The sequence below is a fragment of the Ranitomeya variabilis genome, chromosome 6 (genome assembly GCF_051348905.1).
Source record: "Ranitomeya variabilis isolate aRanVar5 chromosome 6, aRanVar5.hap1, whole genome shotgun sequence".
NCBI lineage: Eukaryota > Metazoa > Chordata > Amphibia > Anura > Dendrobatidae > Ranitomeya > Ranitomeya variabilis.
Window position 1 is genome coordinate 515,431,578 of NC_135237.1, and position 17,192 is coordinate 515,448,769.

At 44.5% G+C, this 17,192-nt stretch overlaps 1 protein-coding gene across 2 annotated transcripts in view; it reads right to left on the minus strand.

Moving 5' to 3' along the window:
- Positions 1 to 1,135: 1,135 nt before the first annotated feature.
- RAD54B (RAD54 homolog B) overlaps positions 1,136 to 17,192 on the minus strand; it is a 56,772-nt gene continuing 40,715 nt past the window's right edge. Inside the window, exons 7-15 of one of the 2 annotated variants that reach the window (XM_077270967.1) lie at positions 16,886 to 17,111; positions 16,098 to 16,305; positions 15,363 to 15,502; positions 14,064 to 14,354; positions 13,815 to 13,981; positions 12,089 to 12,350; positions 10,103 to 10,169; positions 3,179 to 3,379; positions 1,136 to 2,978 (exon numbers count right to left, since the gene is read on the minus strand). In XM_077270967.1, the coding sequence (XP_077127082.1) occupies positions 2,791 to 2,978; positions 3,179 to 3,379; positions 10,103 to 10,169; positions 12,089 to 12,350; positions 13,815 to 13,981; positions 14,064 to 14,354; positions 15,363 to 15,502; positions 16,098 to 16,305; positions 16,886 to 17,111 (1,750 nt within the window). In that variant the 3' untranslated portion in view covers positions 1,136 to 2,790. The remainder of the gene's footprint in view (positions 2,979 to 3,178; positions 3,380 to 10,102; positions 10,170 to 12,088; positions 12,351 to 13,814; positions 13,982 to 14,063; positions 14,355 to 15,362; positions 15,503 to 16,097; positions 16,306 to 16,885; positions 17,112 to 17,192) is intronic. The other variant, XM_077270968.1, reaches the window with a different exon arrangement.

Consider the following 17,192-nt stretch of genomic DNA (forward strand, 5'->3'; position numbering starts at 1 on the left):
AGCCTGTGGCTTACGTTCATGGGAGATTGTGATTTTAGCTATACATAGCAGGGCTGAGCATTACAGGTCTCAGAAAATGGCGACATAAGTGACATTCACTAGTTGTAGTTTAGGTTAAAAAAAAGTTGCCGCTGCCGCCAAAACAACAGTAGAACCACTAGTGAAGAAGCTTCAGGAAAAAGACCGCCGGCCCTATCCGGGAGCAGCGGTGCCTATGAAATCCTCGGCTGTACCTCCTTCAGAACGAAGACATCATGTGCATACAGCCTGTTAGGACTTGTTCATACGTCACGCTTTTCCACACCGCTTTCTGCGCGTAGCTTTTTTTTACAGTACCAGCAGAGTGAATGAGATTTGTGGGATTTCGTGAACTTGCAGCTTATTTGTTTCATTGCAGGTTTGAAGCGGTTTTATTTCTGCAGAGTCAATTCGTTCAGCGTTTTTCACCCATTCAAATGAATGGGTGACAAAAAAAAAAACGCACCAGAAGCACAAATATTTTATGCAGGGTTTTTCCTGCCAACGTTCCAGTATTTGCAGCAGAAAAATCAGCTGCAAGTACTGAATGTGTGCATGTACACGTAATCGTGTTTTCAAGTGTTTTTCCTTTTCCGCCACACTCTGAAGGATATGGAGTTTGTTTCTCCTGGAGAACATTAAAACATCGCAGCACTATTCATCGAGTGGCTAAACATTAAAATATACCGAATCCCGGCTCCTCCATTCAAAGCACCTTCAAGGGTGCTCAACTTTTACAGCCAAGACCTATTAAAAGTGAGGCACCATCCCCCCCATGCATCGGAAACATGTGCGCAGGGACAAAAGTCTGGAAGACTGGATCCAAGGGGTATGAGCTCCACTACTGGAAAATCTGCACACTAACACTGCGGAACTGGTGTGCAGATATCAATTCATAATACAGGATCATACAACCCGACATCAAAACTCCAGAAAAATATATATTATCGACAATGGCAAATCCACTATGCCCTGTTGTCGTATTAATCCGGAAGAGGATCTTTCCATCGTCGGCACCAAATTCAGTGTTTTACAATTTCAGACTAAATTTCGGGTAAAAAGAAGATAAGTCACAAAAATAATAAAGTATGAGCTAAGCAAAAAAACACAAATTATTAACATTGCTTTTAAAATGTACAATATGTTCAGAAAGGAAACCAATGGAAACATCTACTACATAAAAAAACCACCAGACATTTAATGTGTCCTGGAAATGGGTATATAAAGTGGAACAGGATATGCCATCACCTTGCGATTAGGTGGGGTCTAATAAATGGGACCCTCACCAGTGCTAAGAATGATGGGGCACAGTGCTGGCGTAGGGCTGCACCTACTTCACTGATTCTCCCTGCACAAAGTGGCGCTGCAAACAAAGGGTTGCGGTATTACACTAACTCCACGGCCCCTTTATTCTCAGGAGTGGTTGGGGGGCCAGAGGGTCTATCGCTACTGATTATAAGCTATGGCAATATCCTAGCAATGTGTTGTAATGACCCTTTACAAAACACAATGAAGCTCTCTGGGCCAACACCTTGCATTGAAAACGGGTCTTCTAGAAGGGTGGTCCGCTATAAGCGGGCGCTCCGATCCATAGTACAGGAGAGACACAGCGGTGGTCTTTTAGAGAGGTTTCCACTATATAACAACCCCCCGCTGTAGTGATCCATATGCTGAGCACATATAATAAATCCCACACATATTCAGTGTACACTTGGGCCGCATCATACAGATAGATAGATCCAACGTCTACAGACTTCACCATAGAGCAATGGGATACAATTCATCATGTCCTCTCCTCCTACAAGTGGCCTTCTTGGTTACCAGACAGAAGCAAGGGGACCCTAGTTTATTTATTTAAAGCACTACATATGAGACATTAAAGGGGCATTTCCATCTTAGCAAGTGATGGTATAAGGGGTTATCCCCTCTCAGAAAACTTTGTTTCATAGGTGGTGGTAGTTATAAAAAAAAAAAAAAAAAATCAACACAGTATTACTTATCCTCCTCGGAGCCAACCCCAGCTCTCTGCCGCTGCCTCGGTCTCTGACTGCAGTGCTGATGTCACATTGACAACACTGCTGCCAATTTGTGGGCTCAGCGGTTCTGCACGGGTAGGCTTACTGATTGGCTGCAGAGTTGCTTACTTCCTATCAGCACTGCAGCCAAACAACAGAGACCAGGAGAACCATAGAATGAAGGGACCATGGCTTCTGGCATATGAGACATCTACGGAACCCAAAAATGATGGGACCATGGCTTCTGGCATATGAGATATCTAGGGAACCATAGAATGAAGGGACCATGGCTTCTGGCACCTGAGACATCCATGGAACCATAGAATGAAGGGACCATGGCTTCTGGCATATGAGACATCTACGGAACCCAAGAATGAAGGGACCATGGCTTTTGGCATATGGGACATCTACGGAACCCAAGAATGAGGGAACCATGGCTTCTGGCATACGAGACATCTAGGGAACCATAGAATGAAGGGACCATGGCTTCTGGCATATGAGACATCTAGGGAACCATAGAATGAAGGGACCATGGCTTCTGGCATATGAGACATCTAGGGAACCATAGAATGAAGGGACCATGGCTTCTGGCATATGAGACATCTAGGGAACCATAGAATGAAGGGACCATGGCTTCTGGCATATGAGACCTCTACAGAACCCAAGAATGAGGGGACCACAGATGCATCCACTTCACGGTTTTCCATGTATGTTGGTGGGCTTTCTAGCCGCCTGCCACAGCGGACTCTGTCAACTTTTAGCAGTTTGTTGTGTTCTGGAAGACAAAGGACATGTATTCCCGGCCTGGCTGGAGAAACGGGTCACCACAATCCTGCTGCATATTAAAGTGTTCCCACTGCATCAGTTCAGACATGGAAATATTCTTCTCTGCCTTCTGGCCGAGGTGACAGCTTCTGGCCTTGAAATGATTTTCTTTGCCTTCACCTGAAATGAAATGCAATAAATGAATAAATGACAAATCTAAAGTGAGGATCAGAAAACAATGTACTGGTAAAACACGTGAGCGCGGCATCTTTGTGAGATCTGTCAATGAGCGTCAGTCCGGGGGAGGAAGATCTAAAGGGAAGAGTCAGTAATCTGTAAGTCCGCGACCATACATCACGTCCCGGTAATATTGGCATCACCTGGCAGGCGCTTGCTTTGTGTGCAGTCACATCCCAGCAGGTCGTGGGTTACACAGTCCGAGTCTTCATGCAGGGTGAACAGATCTCGGAGTTCATCCACAGAAAAGCGAATATGTTCCGATTTCTTGGCCAAATCAACAACCGCCCCAGAGAGACCTTGCTTACTTATCTGCCTCTGATAGATCTTCTCCTCTAGAGTACCTGCAATCAGAATAGAAGTGACACATAAAGGACCACATGGACATCGGTGTACTTAATAACTCACAAATGCGCCGGGTCTGCACATGAGGAATAACACCATTTCTGTATCCTGCATTATCACCACTATCCATCAGCAGTTTGTGCCTAATTGTCAGTTCTCTCTGAGCTGGTGGAAGGAGATTGGCTCCTTAATGTCTCCTATACAAAGATGGATTTCTGGTTTTCTTTCTCTGCAGCATGCTGGCACAAGCAGCAGCAACAAGGAGGACATTATACAGCGGTACTGAGCTGTGTGGCTGTAAATCCAGCACCGGTGTCAAATAGGTTTGCTATCTGCTGCAGCTCGATTTGCCAGTGTCTGCCTGGTTTCTCACTGTGCTGAGTGCTCCTCACTCCTCCCCTCTCTGTGGAGTTTAATAAAAGCGATAATCTCATCTCTCTGAGCTCAAATTTCATCTTGCTTTCACTATGAAGGATTTGTGCTGGTTTTCGAGAGTGGATGATGAGTTCAGGAGACAGGGAGAAGAAGAGGCTCATAAGTAGAGAAAGAAGCAGGTTTCTTTGATGAGATATATTGCAAAGTTTCTTATATTCTCTTAGGCAATTATATTAGGCAATGTTTGTTGAAATGACCATGGTCATTTAAGATTCCAATTATATGACAGCAATCGGAGATCTTGAAAACTATGGAATAAAATTGACAAGTAGAAATAGAGCAGGGAAAAAGGTAAAAAAAATAAAAACAAATTTAAAAAAAATGTTAAAACAAGCATCAGATAAGGCACAAAAAGTGTCTAATCACATAAATATGATGCAAGTCGTTCTTCGACATTTAGCTGGATACATAAGCCCCAATGTGATGGGGAGGGAAATGAGACTGTGAGCTCTATTGGGAAAGGGCCGATGTGTAGGGCGAGTTCTGTGGAATATGCTGGAGCTACACAACAGCGGACAAATCTTGGAAGTTTAGTGATGTTATTGAACTTCCAACCCTCGTCCTCACCTGGAACTGAGCGATTCAGATTAGATAACAGCAATAAACCGGAGTGATCTTCAGGGGTCATCAGTTTATTTAACCCCTTCACCCCAAAGCCTGTTTTCACCTAAGTGACAGGGCCAATTTTTACAATTCTGACCACTGTCACTTTATGAGGTCATAACTCTAAAACGCTTCAACGGATCCTGGTGATTCTGACACTGTTTTCTCGTGACATATTGTACTTCATGATAGTGGTAAAACTTCTTCGATATGACTTGCATTTATTTGTGAAAAAAAACAAAATTTTTTTGAAAATTATGAAAATTTAGCAATTTTCAAACTTTTAGTTTTTATGCCCTTAAATTAGAGAGTTATATCTCATAATATAGTTAATAAACAACATTTCCCACATGTCTGCTTTACATCAGCACAATTTTGGAAACATAATTTTTTTTTGTTAGGGAGTTATAAGGGTTAAAAGTTGACCAGCGATTTCTCATTTTTGCAACAAAATTTGCAAAACCATTTTTTTTACGGACCACCTCACACTTGAAGTGACTTTGAGGGGTCTATATGACAGAAAATGCCCAAAAGTGACACCATTCTAAAAACTGCACCCCTCAAGGTACTCAAAACCACATTCAAAAAGTTTATTAACCCTTCAGGTGCTTCACAGGAATTTTTGGAATTTTTTAAAAAAATTGAACATTCAACTTTTTTTTCACAAAATTTTTACTTCAGATCCAATTTGTTTTATTTTACCAAGGGTAACAGGAGAAATTGGACCAAAAAAGGCGTTGTACAATTTGTCCTGAGTACGCCGATACCCCACATGTTGGGGTAAACCATTGATTGGGCGCATGGCAGAGCTCAGAAGGGAAGGAGCGCCATTTGACTTTTCAATGCAAAATTGGCTGGAATTGAGATCGGAACCCATGTCGTGTTTGGAGAGCCCCTGACGTGCCTAAACAGTGGAAACCCCCACAAGTGACACCATTTTGGAAAGTAGACCCTCTAAGGAACTTATCTAGATGTGTGGTGAGCACTTTGAACCTCCAAGTGCTTCACAGAAGTTTATAATGTAGAGCCGTAAAAATAAATTCATATTAATTTTCACCAAAAATCATCTTTTTGCCCCAAATTTTTTATTTTCCCAAGGGTAACAGGATAAATTGGACCCCAAAAGTTGTTGTGCAATTTGTCCTGAGTACGCTGATACTTCATATATGGGGATAAACCACTGTTTGGGCGCATGGCAGAGCTCGGAAGGGAAGGAGCGCCATTTGACTTTTCAATGCAAAATTGGCTGGAATTGAGATCGGAACCCATGTCGTGTTTGGAGAGCCCCTGACGTGCCTAAACAGTGGAAACCCCCACAAGTGACACCATTTTGGAAAGAAGACCCCCTAAGGAACTTATCTAGATGTGTGGTGAGCACTTTTAACCCCCAATTGTTTCACTAAAGTTTAGAATGTAGCGCTGTGAAAATTAAAAAATCATTTTTTCTTTCCACAAAATGATGTTTTAGCCCCCACATTTTTATTTTCCCAAGGGTAACATGAGAAATTGGACAATAAAAGTTGTTGTCCAATTTGTCCTGAGTACGCTGATACCCCATATATGGGGGGGAACCACTGTTTGGGCGCACGGCAGAGCTCGGAAGGGAAGGAGCGCCGTTTGAATTGCAGACTTAGATGGACTGGTCTGCAGGTGTCATGTTGCATTTGCAAAGCCCCTGATGTACCCAAACAGTAGAAACCCCCCACAAGTGACCCCATATTGGAAACTAGACCCCCCAGGGAACTTATCTAGATGTGTTGTGAGAACTTTGAACCAACAAGTGTTTCACTACAGTTTATCACGCAGAGCCGCGAAAATAAATTTTATTTTTTTTTCCACGAAAATGGTATTTTGGCCCCCACGTTTTTATTTTCCCAAGGGTAACAGGACAAATTGGACCCCAAAAGTTGTTGTCCAACTTGTCCTGAGAACGCTGATACCCCATATGTTGGGGGGAACCACTGTTTGGGCGCACAGGAGAACTCGGAAGGGAAGGAGCACTGTTTTAGTTTTTCAAAGCAGAATTGGCTGGAATTGAGATCGGACGCCATGTCGCGTTTGGAGAGCCCCTGATGTGCCTAAACAGTGGAAACCCCCCAATTATAACTGAAACCCTAACCCTAGCCCTATCCCCAGCCCTAACCCTAGCCCTAACCCCAACCCTAGCCCTAACCCTAGTCCTAACCCTAGCGCTACTTTCACACTAGCGTTTTTTTTGCATACGTCGCAATGCGTCGTTTTGGCGAAAAAACGCATCCTGCAAAGTCATCTGCAGGATGCGTTTTTTCCCCATAGACTAACATTAGCGACATATTGACACACGTCGCAACCGTCGTGCGACGGTTGCGTCGTGTTGTGGCGGACCGCCGGCAGCAAAAAACGTTACATGTAACTTTTTTTGTGCCGACGGTCCACCATTTCCGACCGCGCATGCGCGGCTGGAACTCCGCCCCCACCTCCTTGCACCTCACAATGGGGCAGCGGATGCGTGGAAAAACAGCATCCGCTGCCCCCGTTGTGCGGCGCTTGCACAGCATGCGTCGGTACGTCGGGCCGACGCAGCGCGACGGCCCCGTACCTACGCTAGTGTGAAAGTAGCCTAACGGGAAAATGGAAATAAATATATTTTTTAAAATTTTATTATTTTTCCCTAACTAAGGGGGTGATGAAGGGGGATTTGATTTACTTTTATAGCGTTTTTTAGCGGATTTTTATGATTGGCAGCCATCACACACTAAAAGACGCTTTTTATTGCAAAAAATAGTTTTTGCATCACCACATTTTGAGAGCTATAATTTTTCCATATTTTGGTCCACAGAGTCATGTGAGATCTTGTTTTTTGCGGGACGAGTTGAAGTTTTTGCTGGTACCATTTTCGGGCACATGACATTTTTTGATCGCTTTTTATTCCCATTTTTGGGAGGCGGAATGAACAAAAACCAGCAATTCCTGAAATTCTTTTAGGGGGGGCGTTTATACCGTTCCGCGTTTGGTAAAAAGGATAAAGCAGTTTTATTCTTCAGGTCAGTACGATTACAGCGATACCTCATTTATGTATTTTTTTTATGTTTTGGAGCTTTTACACAATAAAAACTATTTTATATAAAAAAATAATTGGTTTTGCATCGCTTTATTCTGAGAGCTATAACTTTTTTATTTTTCTGCTGATGATGCTGTATGGCAGCTTTTTTTTTGCGGGACAAGATGACGTTTTCAGCGGTACCATGGTTATTTATATCCGTCTTTTTGATCGCGTGTTATTTGTTTTTGTTTGGCGGTATGAGAATAAAGCGTTGTTTTTTGCCTCGTTTTTTGTTGTTGTTTTTTACGGTGTTCACTGAAGGGGTTAACTAGTGATATAGTTTTATAGGTGGGGTCGTTACGGACGCGGCGATACTAAATATGTGTACTTTTATTGTGTGATTTTTTTTTTATTTAGATAAAGAAATGTATTTATGGGAATATATATATATATTTTTTTTTTTTACACATGTGGACATTTTTTTTTAACTTTTTTACTTTGTCCCAGGGGGGGACATCACAGATCGGTAATCTGACAGTGTGCACAGCACTCTGTCAGATCACCGAGCTTAGAGGCACGTTACAGAGGCTTGCCGGCGCCTGCTATGAGGAATTCTCAGCAGACGCCGGCAAGCAGGGTCATCTCATGACCCGGAAGGAGTCCCGCGGCCATCTTGGATCCGGGGACTCCTTTCAGGTCACCGGAGCAGCGCAATCTCATCGCGCTGCTCCGGTGGGAGAGCGCAGGGAGCCCCCGTCCCTGCGTGATCCCCCTCTATGCCGCTGTCACTATTGACAGCGGCATCACAGGGATTAAATGCCCGCGATCGGCGATAGCGCCGATCGTGGGCATTGCTGCGGGGTGTCAGCTGTCATATACAGCTGACACCCGCACCCGATCACCGCGGCGCTCAGCATGAGACCGCGGTGATCGGGGCGCCGTACTAGTACTGCTGCTGGCACTAATGCAGTGCCGGCAGCGCAGTACTAGTACGGCGCATGTCGGGAAGGGGTTAAATATTTTTTTAAAGGTATCAGGAAGGGATGCATGCATTTATTGAAATCATTCAATCGTTCACATAGTGTAAATATTTTTTACATTATTTCGGGAAATACATTCCCTAGGTGACCAGATTACCAGGGCTGCCCCCTATGTGACCATATTACCAGGGGGTCCGCTATGTGACCAGATTATAAGGGCTGCTCTCCTATGTGACCCGATAACCAGGGCTGCCCTCCTGTGTGACCAGATTACCAGGGCTGCCCCCTATGTGACCAGATTACAAGGGGGTCCGATATGCGACCAGATTATCAGGGCTGACCCCCCCTGTGACCAGATTACTATGGCTGCCCTCCTATGTGACCAGATTACCAGGGCTGACCTCCTATGTGACCAGATTACCAGGGCTGCCCTCCTATGTGACCAGATTACCATGGCTGCCCTCCTATGTGACCAAATACCATGGCTGCCCTCCTATATGGCCAGATTACCAGGGATACCCTCCTATGTGACCAGATTACCAGGGTTGCCCTGCTATGTGACCAGATTACCATGGCTGCCCTCCTATGTGACCAGATACCATGGCTGCCCTCCTATATGGCCAGATTACCAGGGCTGCCCTCCTATGTGACCAGATTACCATGGCTGCCCTCCTATGAGACCAGATTACCATGGCTGCCCTCCTATGAGACCAGATTATCATGGCTGCCCTCCTATATGGCCAGATTACCAGGGCTGCCCTCCTATAAGACCAGATTACCAGGGCTGCCCTCCTATAAGACCAGATTACCATGGCTACCCTCCTATATGGCCAGATTACCAGGGCTGCCCTCCTATGAGACCAGATTACCAGGGCTGCCCTCCTATGAGACCAGATTACCATGGCTGCCCTCCTATATGGCCAGATTACCAGGGCTGCCCTCCTATAAGACCAGATTACCATGGCTACCCTCCTATATGGCCAGATTACCAGGGCTGCCCTCCTATGAGACCAGATTACCAGGGCTGCCCTCCTATAAGACCAGATTACCATGGCTACCCTCCTATATGGCCAGATTACCAGGGCTGCCCTCCTATGAGACCAGATTACCATGGCTGCCCTCCTATGAGACCAGATTACCATGGCTGCCCTCCTATATGGCCAGATTACCAGGGCTGCCCTCCTATAAGACCAGATTACCATGGCTACCCTCCTATATGGCCAGATTACCAGGGCTGCCCTCCTATGAGACCAGATTACCAGGGCTGCCCCCTTATGTGACCAGATTACCAGGGCTGCCCTCCTATGAGACCAGATTACCAGGACTGCCCTCCTATATGACCAGATTACCAGGGCTGCCCTCCTATGAGACCAGATTACCATGGCTACCCTCCTATATGGCCAGATTACCAGGGCTGCCCTCCTATGAGACCAGATTACCAGGGCTGCCCTCCTATGAGACCAGATTACCAGGACTGCCCTCCTATATGACCAGATTACCAGGGCTGCCCTCCTATGTGACAGATTACTATGCCATAGCTGCCAGCTATGTCCCCTTACATATCAGTTGTGAGGTGTGATCCGGCCATATTGGGATTCAGTGACATGTGTGGACTCCTGCTGTAGGTGTATAATCCAGGGCAGAGCACACACTTTTAGCCACACAGACATGTACATTTGTACCTGTAGTCAGGAGCCTGTATATATGGACCGTGCGCTGCTGACCATCTCTCCATACACGAGCCATTGCCTGGAACAGAAAAGACAAAAATTCAGCATTTTTTTTATTACAAATCCAAATTATAAAACAAACAGGAATGTCAATGACTGACTCTCTGCCAACCCGGTGTCTCCAGAAGAAGAACGTCTCTTCCTTTAGGACAAGACTCGGTTAGACGTTGGCCCAGATTCATCACTGACTTTGTGCGTTCTTTGTTTGTTTGTTTTTTAAGGGTTTTTTTTCACATTTTTATCTTGGTGCCAGTTTCATTCTGGCCATTTTACTCTATAGTCTTTTTCAGTCCTTGTTATCTTTTAGTTTTGGTTTTCCCAACGTTTTAGGCTAATTTATCATTTGACGACTTTTCGAAAAAAGGATTTTACCCCAAAACACAACTGATGAATCAGGGCCATTGACTTCTAAGGGGGCTACCTCCAATGGGTGGCGCTAAAGAGCGTCTTTCTATCACTTGGAGGAGAGCACATTCGCGTAGCCAGTGCCCTCTGTACCTTGGATCCTTGCGTCATCCACCAGCTGTAGATAGAGCACAGCGTATACTTTTTGCAGCAGAGTTTCTTCAAATGACTGACAATATTTGGTGAGTCTTTGCTAATTTAGATTACTTGTGTTTATTCATTACATTTCAGTGCGTTTTTATCACGTTTTTGTCTATTTTTTCCCAAAAATCCCATTCACTGTGCTGTAACACAATTTATTCTGAAAACATGCAGTATCAAAAACTCATTGTGGGCCCAAAACCTAAGGGAAATTGTTGAGCGCACAGATATAGACAAGCAATATGAGTGAGGACAGGATGGCGGACAGTGTGCGCACTACACAGTCCAGAAGGAAAGGAGAACAGTGACACCTGGTGGTAGGAGTTGGTATAACTCCACAATTATACAGAATAATAATAATAATAATTATTATTTTATTATTATTATATTCCGCAGCACTTTACATTACAGAGGGGACTTGTACAGAACACGTACAGGGGTACAGACAGGAATTGCCATTTCAGGATTCATACAATGCTGCACCCCTTGCTCCAGATTCTGGTAGAATTTGCCAGGACACTTGTAAAGCTGGAAAGTGTAAGATTACAGGATGCTACAGAGTCTTTGGCGCCTTCATACAGATGCATGAATGAAGTTCAGCCGTGAAAGGCTGAATAAAGTTGAGGCCACGTTCCCCTGAGTTTTATGGGGAGAAAATCTGCTGCGTTTTAGCAGTTTAAAAAAGGGGATGCAATTCCCTGAAAGCTCACGGTCAAAGTATGTTCAAAGATGCCGTTAACTCTGCTTTTTGGTGCATTTTTTTCCCTTATAGGTTTCTTATAGGTCTGGAAGAATGCATGTAAAAAACAAAACAAAACGTAATTGCATTTATAAGTGTGGGATCCCGGAGTTTAACACAAAAAGAGAAACCTTCGGTGTCAAATTTGGACCAAAAATTGCATAAAAATGGGAGAAAAGTGCATTAATAAAACACAACAAAAAATGCTGTAATAAGTGCAGATTGCAATTGACTATTTTGGTAAAGTCACCTGCAAAAAGTAAAAAATGCATCATCTTCATATGTGGGAACATGGCCTAATTGTGAACTTTTTGGGGTCCGGGCTGATCTCACCCAGAGCTTGAGAATGTTCAGAAGCCCTGGGTGCACGCAGCGGACTAGGTACTGGTTCCTCTACGGGTGCTCCGTCAGAGATTATTCCAGTATCCTATGGCCGGATTCACACATCCAATATTCACAGTCCTAGTAAGGTCCGACTATGGCTCTCCTGCCCCAAACTCAGCAGCCTTATGGAAGTCTACGGGGATGTTGGGTTTGGGTCTGGAGACCTGCGGCAAATTTCTACATTGTGTCCGCACTTGATGGCCTAAAAGTCCAAAGGGTTAATAAGCAGCTAAAAAAATAAAGAACCGGATGACATCAATTGTCCAAACCTGTATGTCATTGGCCGGATTCCAGTCGATGTCGTATAGGATTAAATGGCTGCCTCCGATCAGGTTCAGCCCCACGCCGCCCGCTTTGGAGCTAAGTAGGAAGATGAAGTCTGGCGAATACTTGCTGTTAAACGCGTCCACTATTTGCTGTCTGTGTGTGACCGGCGTCTGCCCGTCCAGCCTGGTGCACTTGTATCCATGCTGCTGACACATGTCTTGTAGTATATTTAAGGTCTGGGTATAATTGGAGACCAGGACAACTCTGCAAATACAAGAGTCCATGGCTTAGTCTGACGTAATCCAGCCAGACCCGTACATGTTCTGTGCAGCCTCCTGCTCCATCCGATCCTTCACCCCACACGTCCAAACCCTCACCACCTCCACCTCAAGAACATTTCTCAGATCCAGTGTTTGATTCAATATGCCCTCATCATCTCCCACCTAGACTACTACAACATCGCTCTCCGTGGCCTCCCGAGTTTCACTGACACTTTGCTCCAGTCTGCCAATCACCTTAATCGGCCGTATAATGAATCCAGGAATGCTGGCAGGTATACTCAGGACTGTCCACGGCCAGCTCCGCCATACACCTCTGCCCTAAACTACTGGTATGTTCCCAGACAATGTCCGGGTCTCACAAGACCTCCTTCTTTCTATCCTCATGTCTGCAAGACACACCTACTGTCCGCCCCATACTCAGGACCTCACTACCCCGGCTGATGAGACGCACATCAATCTACTTCCGTACTAGGCCAAGAAAACTTGTTGGAGAGGACAACTGAAGGAATTTGATATAGTGCTGGAAGATGCGGCCCTAGGTCAGAAGGCGCTCTACAAAATAATAGCGGAGAAGACCCTGGTGGACCTATCTAGGCTTACACAAAATCCATCTTCCTACAGATCGTTCATCCATCAAGTCGCCATGGCTCGAGATCGAGCTGAAAACCTGGCAGCATCAACCAGGAGCGCTGAGATGGCTGGTAAGTGGACCACTATTAGGCCCCCAGATGCCATGAAAACACATTGCCACCTCCGCCATTGTGTTGCGGATGGGAGCCCCCTTTGTCTGTCTTACCGTTTAGATGCAGCAGTCGCTACCAGCTGTAGCATCTAATGGGTTAAATCTCAGGGCCTGGAGCTCACACCGATCACCACTGTCTCATCAGGAGTCCGGCTATGTGATTAAGACCAGCTCCTGGTCTCGTGGGTACAGGCACAGGATCCATTATATGTGTGTGTGTGTGTATGCAAAAAGGATTTACACATTTTTAAGGGACACAGAAGAGTCCTTAAAGGGAATCAGTCACCCTATTTTTGCAACCCCATCTGAGAGCAGCATAACGTAGTGACAGAGAACCTGATTCCAGCAATGTTTCACTTACAGGGCTGTTTGCTGCAGTTTTGATAAAATCAGTTATTTCTGCTCAAGATCTAGCAGTTCTCTGAATGCTGTGCTCTGTATAACACCACTGATTGGCTGCTTTCTGCCTATGCACAGTGTGAAGCTACCAATCTGTGATAGAGGCAAGGTTATACAGAGATCATGAATATGGAGGACTACATGACAGTAGGTTTATTAGTCCTCTAGTGATAATCTCATGTGATTTTTTTTTTCTAAACTACAATAAGCAGCCCAGTAAGTGATACATTGCTTGGATCAGGCACAAATTCCCTCCAATACAATGTTTCTCATTACCAAACTGCTAACAAACAGCATGGCACTCACCTCTCAGAGGGACTTTGCTCTCTTATGGCATATAATAATTTTACTAACACCTGCAGCTTTCCAGATTCAGCCTCCAAATCTGTGTTACTGCTATAATCCTGGGGAAAGAGCTCAGCTAAAGTCTCGTAGAAGCTCTGCTCTTCACAGCCCACGCTGGAGCTTTTCTGCTGAAAGAAGAATGAAACGAGAGATCTTAGAAATGATGCATAACCACATAAGATCTATGAATCCTGTATAACTCACACTGACCTGGATGGTTTTATAGAGCAGACGCGGGTGGTTGCAGAGTTTCTTCAGTGCCCCGATACACACGAGGTGAGGACTACCCTCTCCCGAGCCCTGCAAACAGCGCCTTACAAGACAGGAGCTCAGGAGCTTTTTGTAAAGATCCAGTTGGAACACACAGGGTTTGCAGAAAACAATACTTTCAATCTTCGGAGGGAGAAATTTATTAATGACCTCCTGGGTTCTTCGGAGAATGAACAGACCCGTTAAACGCCCAAGTTCTGTGGCTCTTTCATCTCCTAATTTCTTTGCTTCCTAAGATGAAAAATTATTAAAGAATATACAGTGTTAAACCATTTGAAAAAAACAACAACAAATCCTTTACACAAAGTTTAAGAGGAGTGTTCTGCTATGCACAAGCACTTTTTGTCTACTATGCACAAGCACTTTTTGCCTACTATGTACAAGCATTTTTTGCCTGCTATGCACAAGCACTTTTTGTCTGCTATGCACAAGCACTTTTTGTCTGCTATGCACAAGCACTTTTTGTCTGCTATGCACAAGCATTTTTTGCCTGCTATGCACAAGCACTTTTTGTCTGCTATGCACAAGCACTTTTTGTCTGCTATGCACAAGCACTTTTTGTCTGCTATGCACAAGCACTTTTTGTCTGCTATGCACAAGCACTTTTTCTTATAAGGTCCACCAACTATATAAGCGGAAAGCTTTCTAGGCATGATCTGATCTAAGCAGAGGGTATTGTGCAGGAAGGGGGGGGGGGTGTGAACTGTAACATCACCTATCCTGAATGGTGGATTCTGAGTCATCTACTATACATAAAGGTGTTACCTGCCATTATAATCCTGTCTGTGATGGTAATTAGACTGCTGAAAAGTAATCTGTACAGAACAGGAAGTGTGAGTCTAGTATTAGGCCTAGTGGCCACTATGAAAATTGCAAGATTTTTTATTTTATTTTAATACAAATAATGATATGGAAAAGTTAGCGATGAGTGAATAAATTCACAGGACCCTGGCCCAGTGGCCCGATAAGTATGCCGGATGGGACCCCTGCGAATCGCCTCCTACACAGGTCTGTATCTTACATAGGAATGGGACGGAGGTACAAGATCGCACACAGACTATGGACAAACATTGTACTGCATCTGGGGATAAAGCGGACACTTTCCTCAACCCAAGGCAGATAATCTCTGGACTAAACCTCCTAACAATAATGAAAGGCATCTAGACAAGTTGTCCCCTGCTATATGTAATATGGAGGGTTATGTGCTGATATGAGAAGCCAAAATCGGACTCTACGCACTTTATCTGCTGAAGGCTCCCGGGATCTAATTATTGGTTCTTCGTATATTTTTCTGTAAGTGGACAGAGAGCCGAGAATTCCTGGATTTACGAAGTCGATCAATGCATAAAACTCCTGGAGGTCGTTCTGGACCGGAGTGCCTGCAAGAGAGCAAAGAGCATTACAAGTCTGGAAACCTATTTATATTCATAACTGGAAATGATAAATCCTTATATATAAGAAAAATATAAAGATGAGGAGTCTTTCCCCATTACGTCTTAAAAAATGCAATTCAGACATTGAGAAAAAAACGGGTAACAAGTAATATGGCCAAATTGACTGCTACCACGAAGGTGTAGAGCTGAACATGATGCCTATACCATGTAAATGTACTGGCACAGAGAACCATAAAAAGACAACACATAACACAAAAAATATATATTTGCTTGCAGTCAAGAAATAGTATAGAAAATAAAGTAGAGTCAAGGGATGTAAGGCAATAATCGACTGCACAAACATGTGTGGGGACCCAAAATGAGCCTGCCAGAAAAGCTAAAACACTTAGAAAAAAAAGGTAGCTTGCACCCCTTCAAGCAGCCAAATAAAGAAGAGTAACCGCAGTAATACAGTCATAAATGCCATAATGGGAGCTAGGGATCTACGTTTCGCTTGAAAAGCTTCATCTGGGAGTCTGTCTTTTCTATTTTTATCTTGATGTTTTAGTTTCTTTTTTAGAGAAAACAAAAAAAAATCTACCAGACAGGATGATCCTTCTGCCACAGGACAAGCTGCTGAGCGCTGAAGTCGTCTTTATAGAGCTGTTCTTTAGACGATGGCCTTCGTCACAGATGATGAGGTCGAAGCTCAGGCTCTGTAATTGTTCCAGAGAACGTAATAACATCTCGTAGCTGATGATGAGCACCGGATACAAAGGAGAACCAAGGAACTCCTCCACTTTGTGATCCTAGGGAGAAAGACACAAAATGGATCACTGCACAAAGGAGGAAGTGCTTCCGATTTAGGCTACGTTCACATTTGCGTTGTGCGCCGCAGCGTCGGCGCCGCAGCGCACAACGCAAACAAAAACGCGGCAAAACGCACGCTAAAACGCTGCGTTTTGCGCCGCATGCGTCCTTTTTGGCCGAAAGTTGGACGCAAAAAAAATGCAACTTGAAGCGTTTCTTGCGTCCAACGCTTGCGGCCATGCGGCACAAAACGCAGCACAACGCATGTCCATGCGCCCCCATGTTAAATATAGGGGCGCATGACGCATGCGGCGCCGCTGCGGCGCTGACCGCAAATGTGAACGTAGCCTTATCCCTCATCCTCAAGGGCAAAGCTAAAAATTAGGGTGACCTGTCTCAGGGCGCTCCTGTCTGAGCACAGAACAAAGTATGGATACATCAGAAAGCCCTGGGGCCTGATTCATCATCTGTCGGATTTTTTAAGTCACTTTTTTATTTTTCATTTTCTCTTGTGGTATTTTTTTAAGGTAATTCTTTATGAAAAGTCGGCTTGTCTATAAGGTATGGTACGGCTAGTACCTGATCCACTGCAAATACTCTCATTCTCTCTATTCCCAACCACTTCTGAAATTCTTTCCTCCAGTTCTTCACCAGGCTCCCTGGGGTAACAATCAGAGCCTTCTTCAGGACGGGTTTTCCTCCATAGGGACCTTGACGTAGAAGAGTCCAGATCAAGCAGATACACTGAAGAGTTTTTCCTAAGCCCATCTCATCAGCCAGGATTGCTCCAAATTGGCCACTGACTCTAAAAAAAAAAAAAAAAAAGAAAAAGTGAAAATTAAAGGGTTAAAAAAAAACAAAAACATTTTTATATACTCTTGTTAAG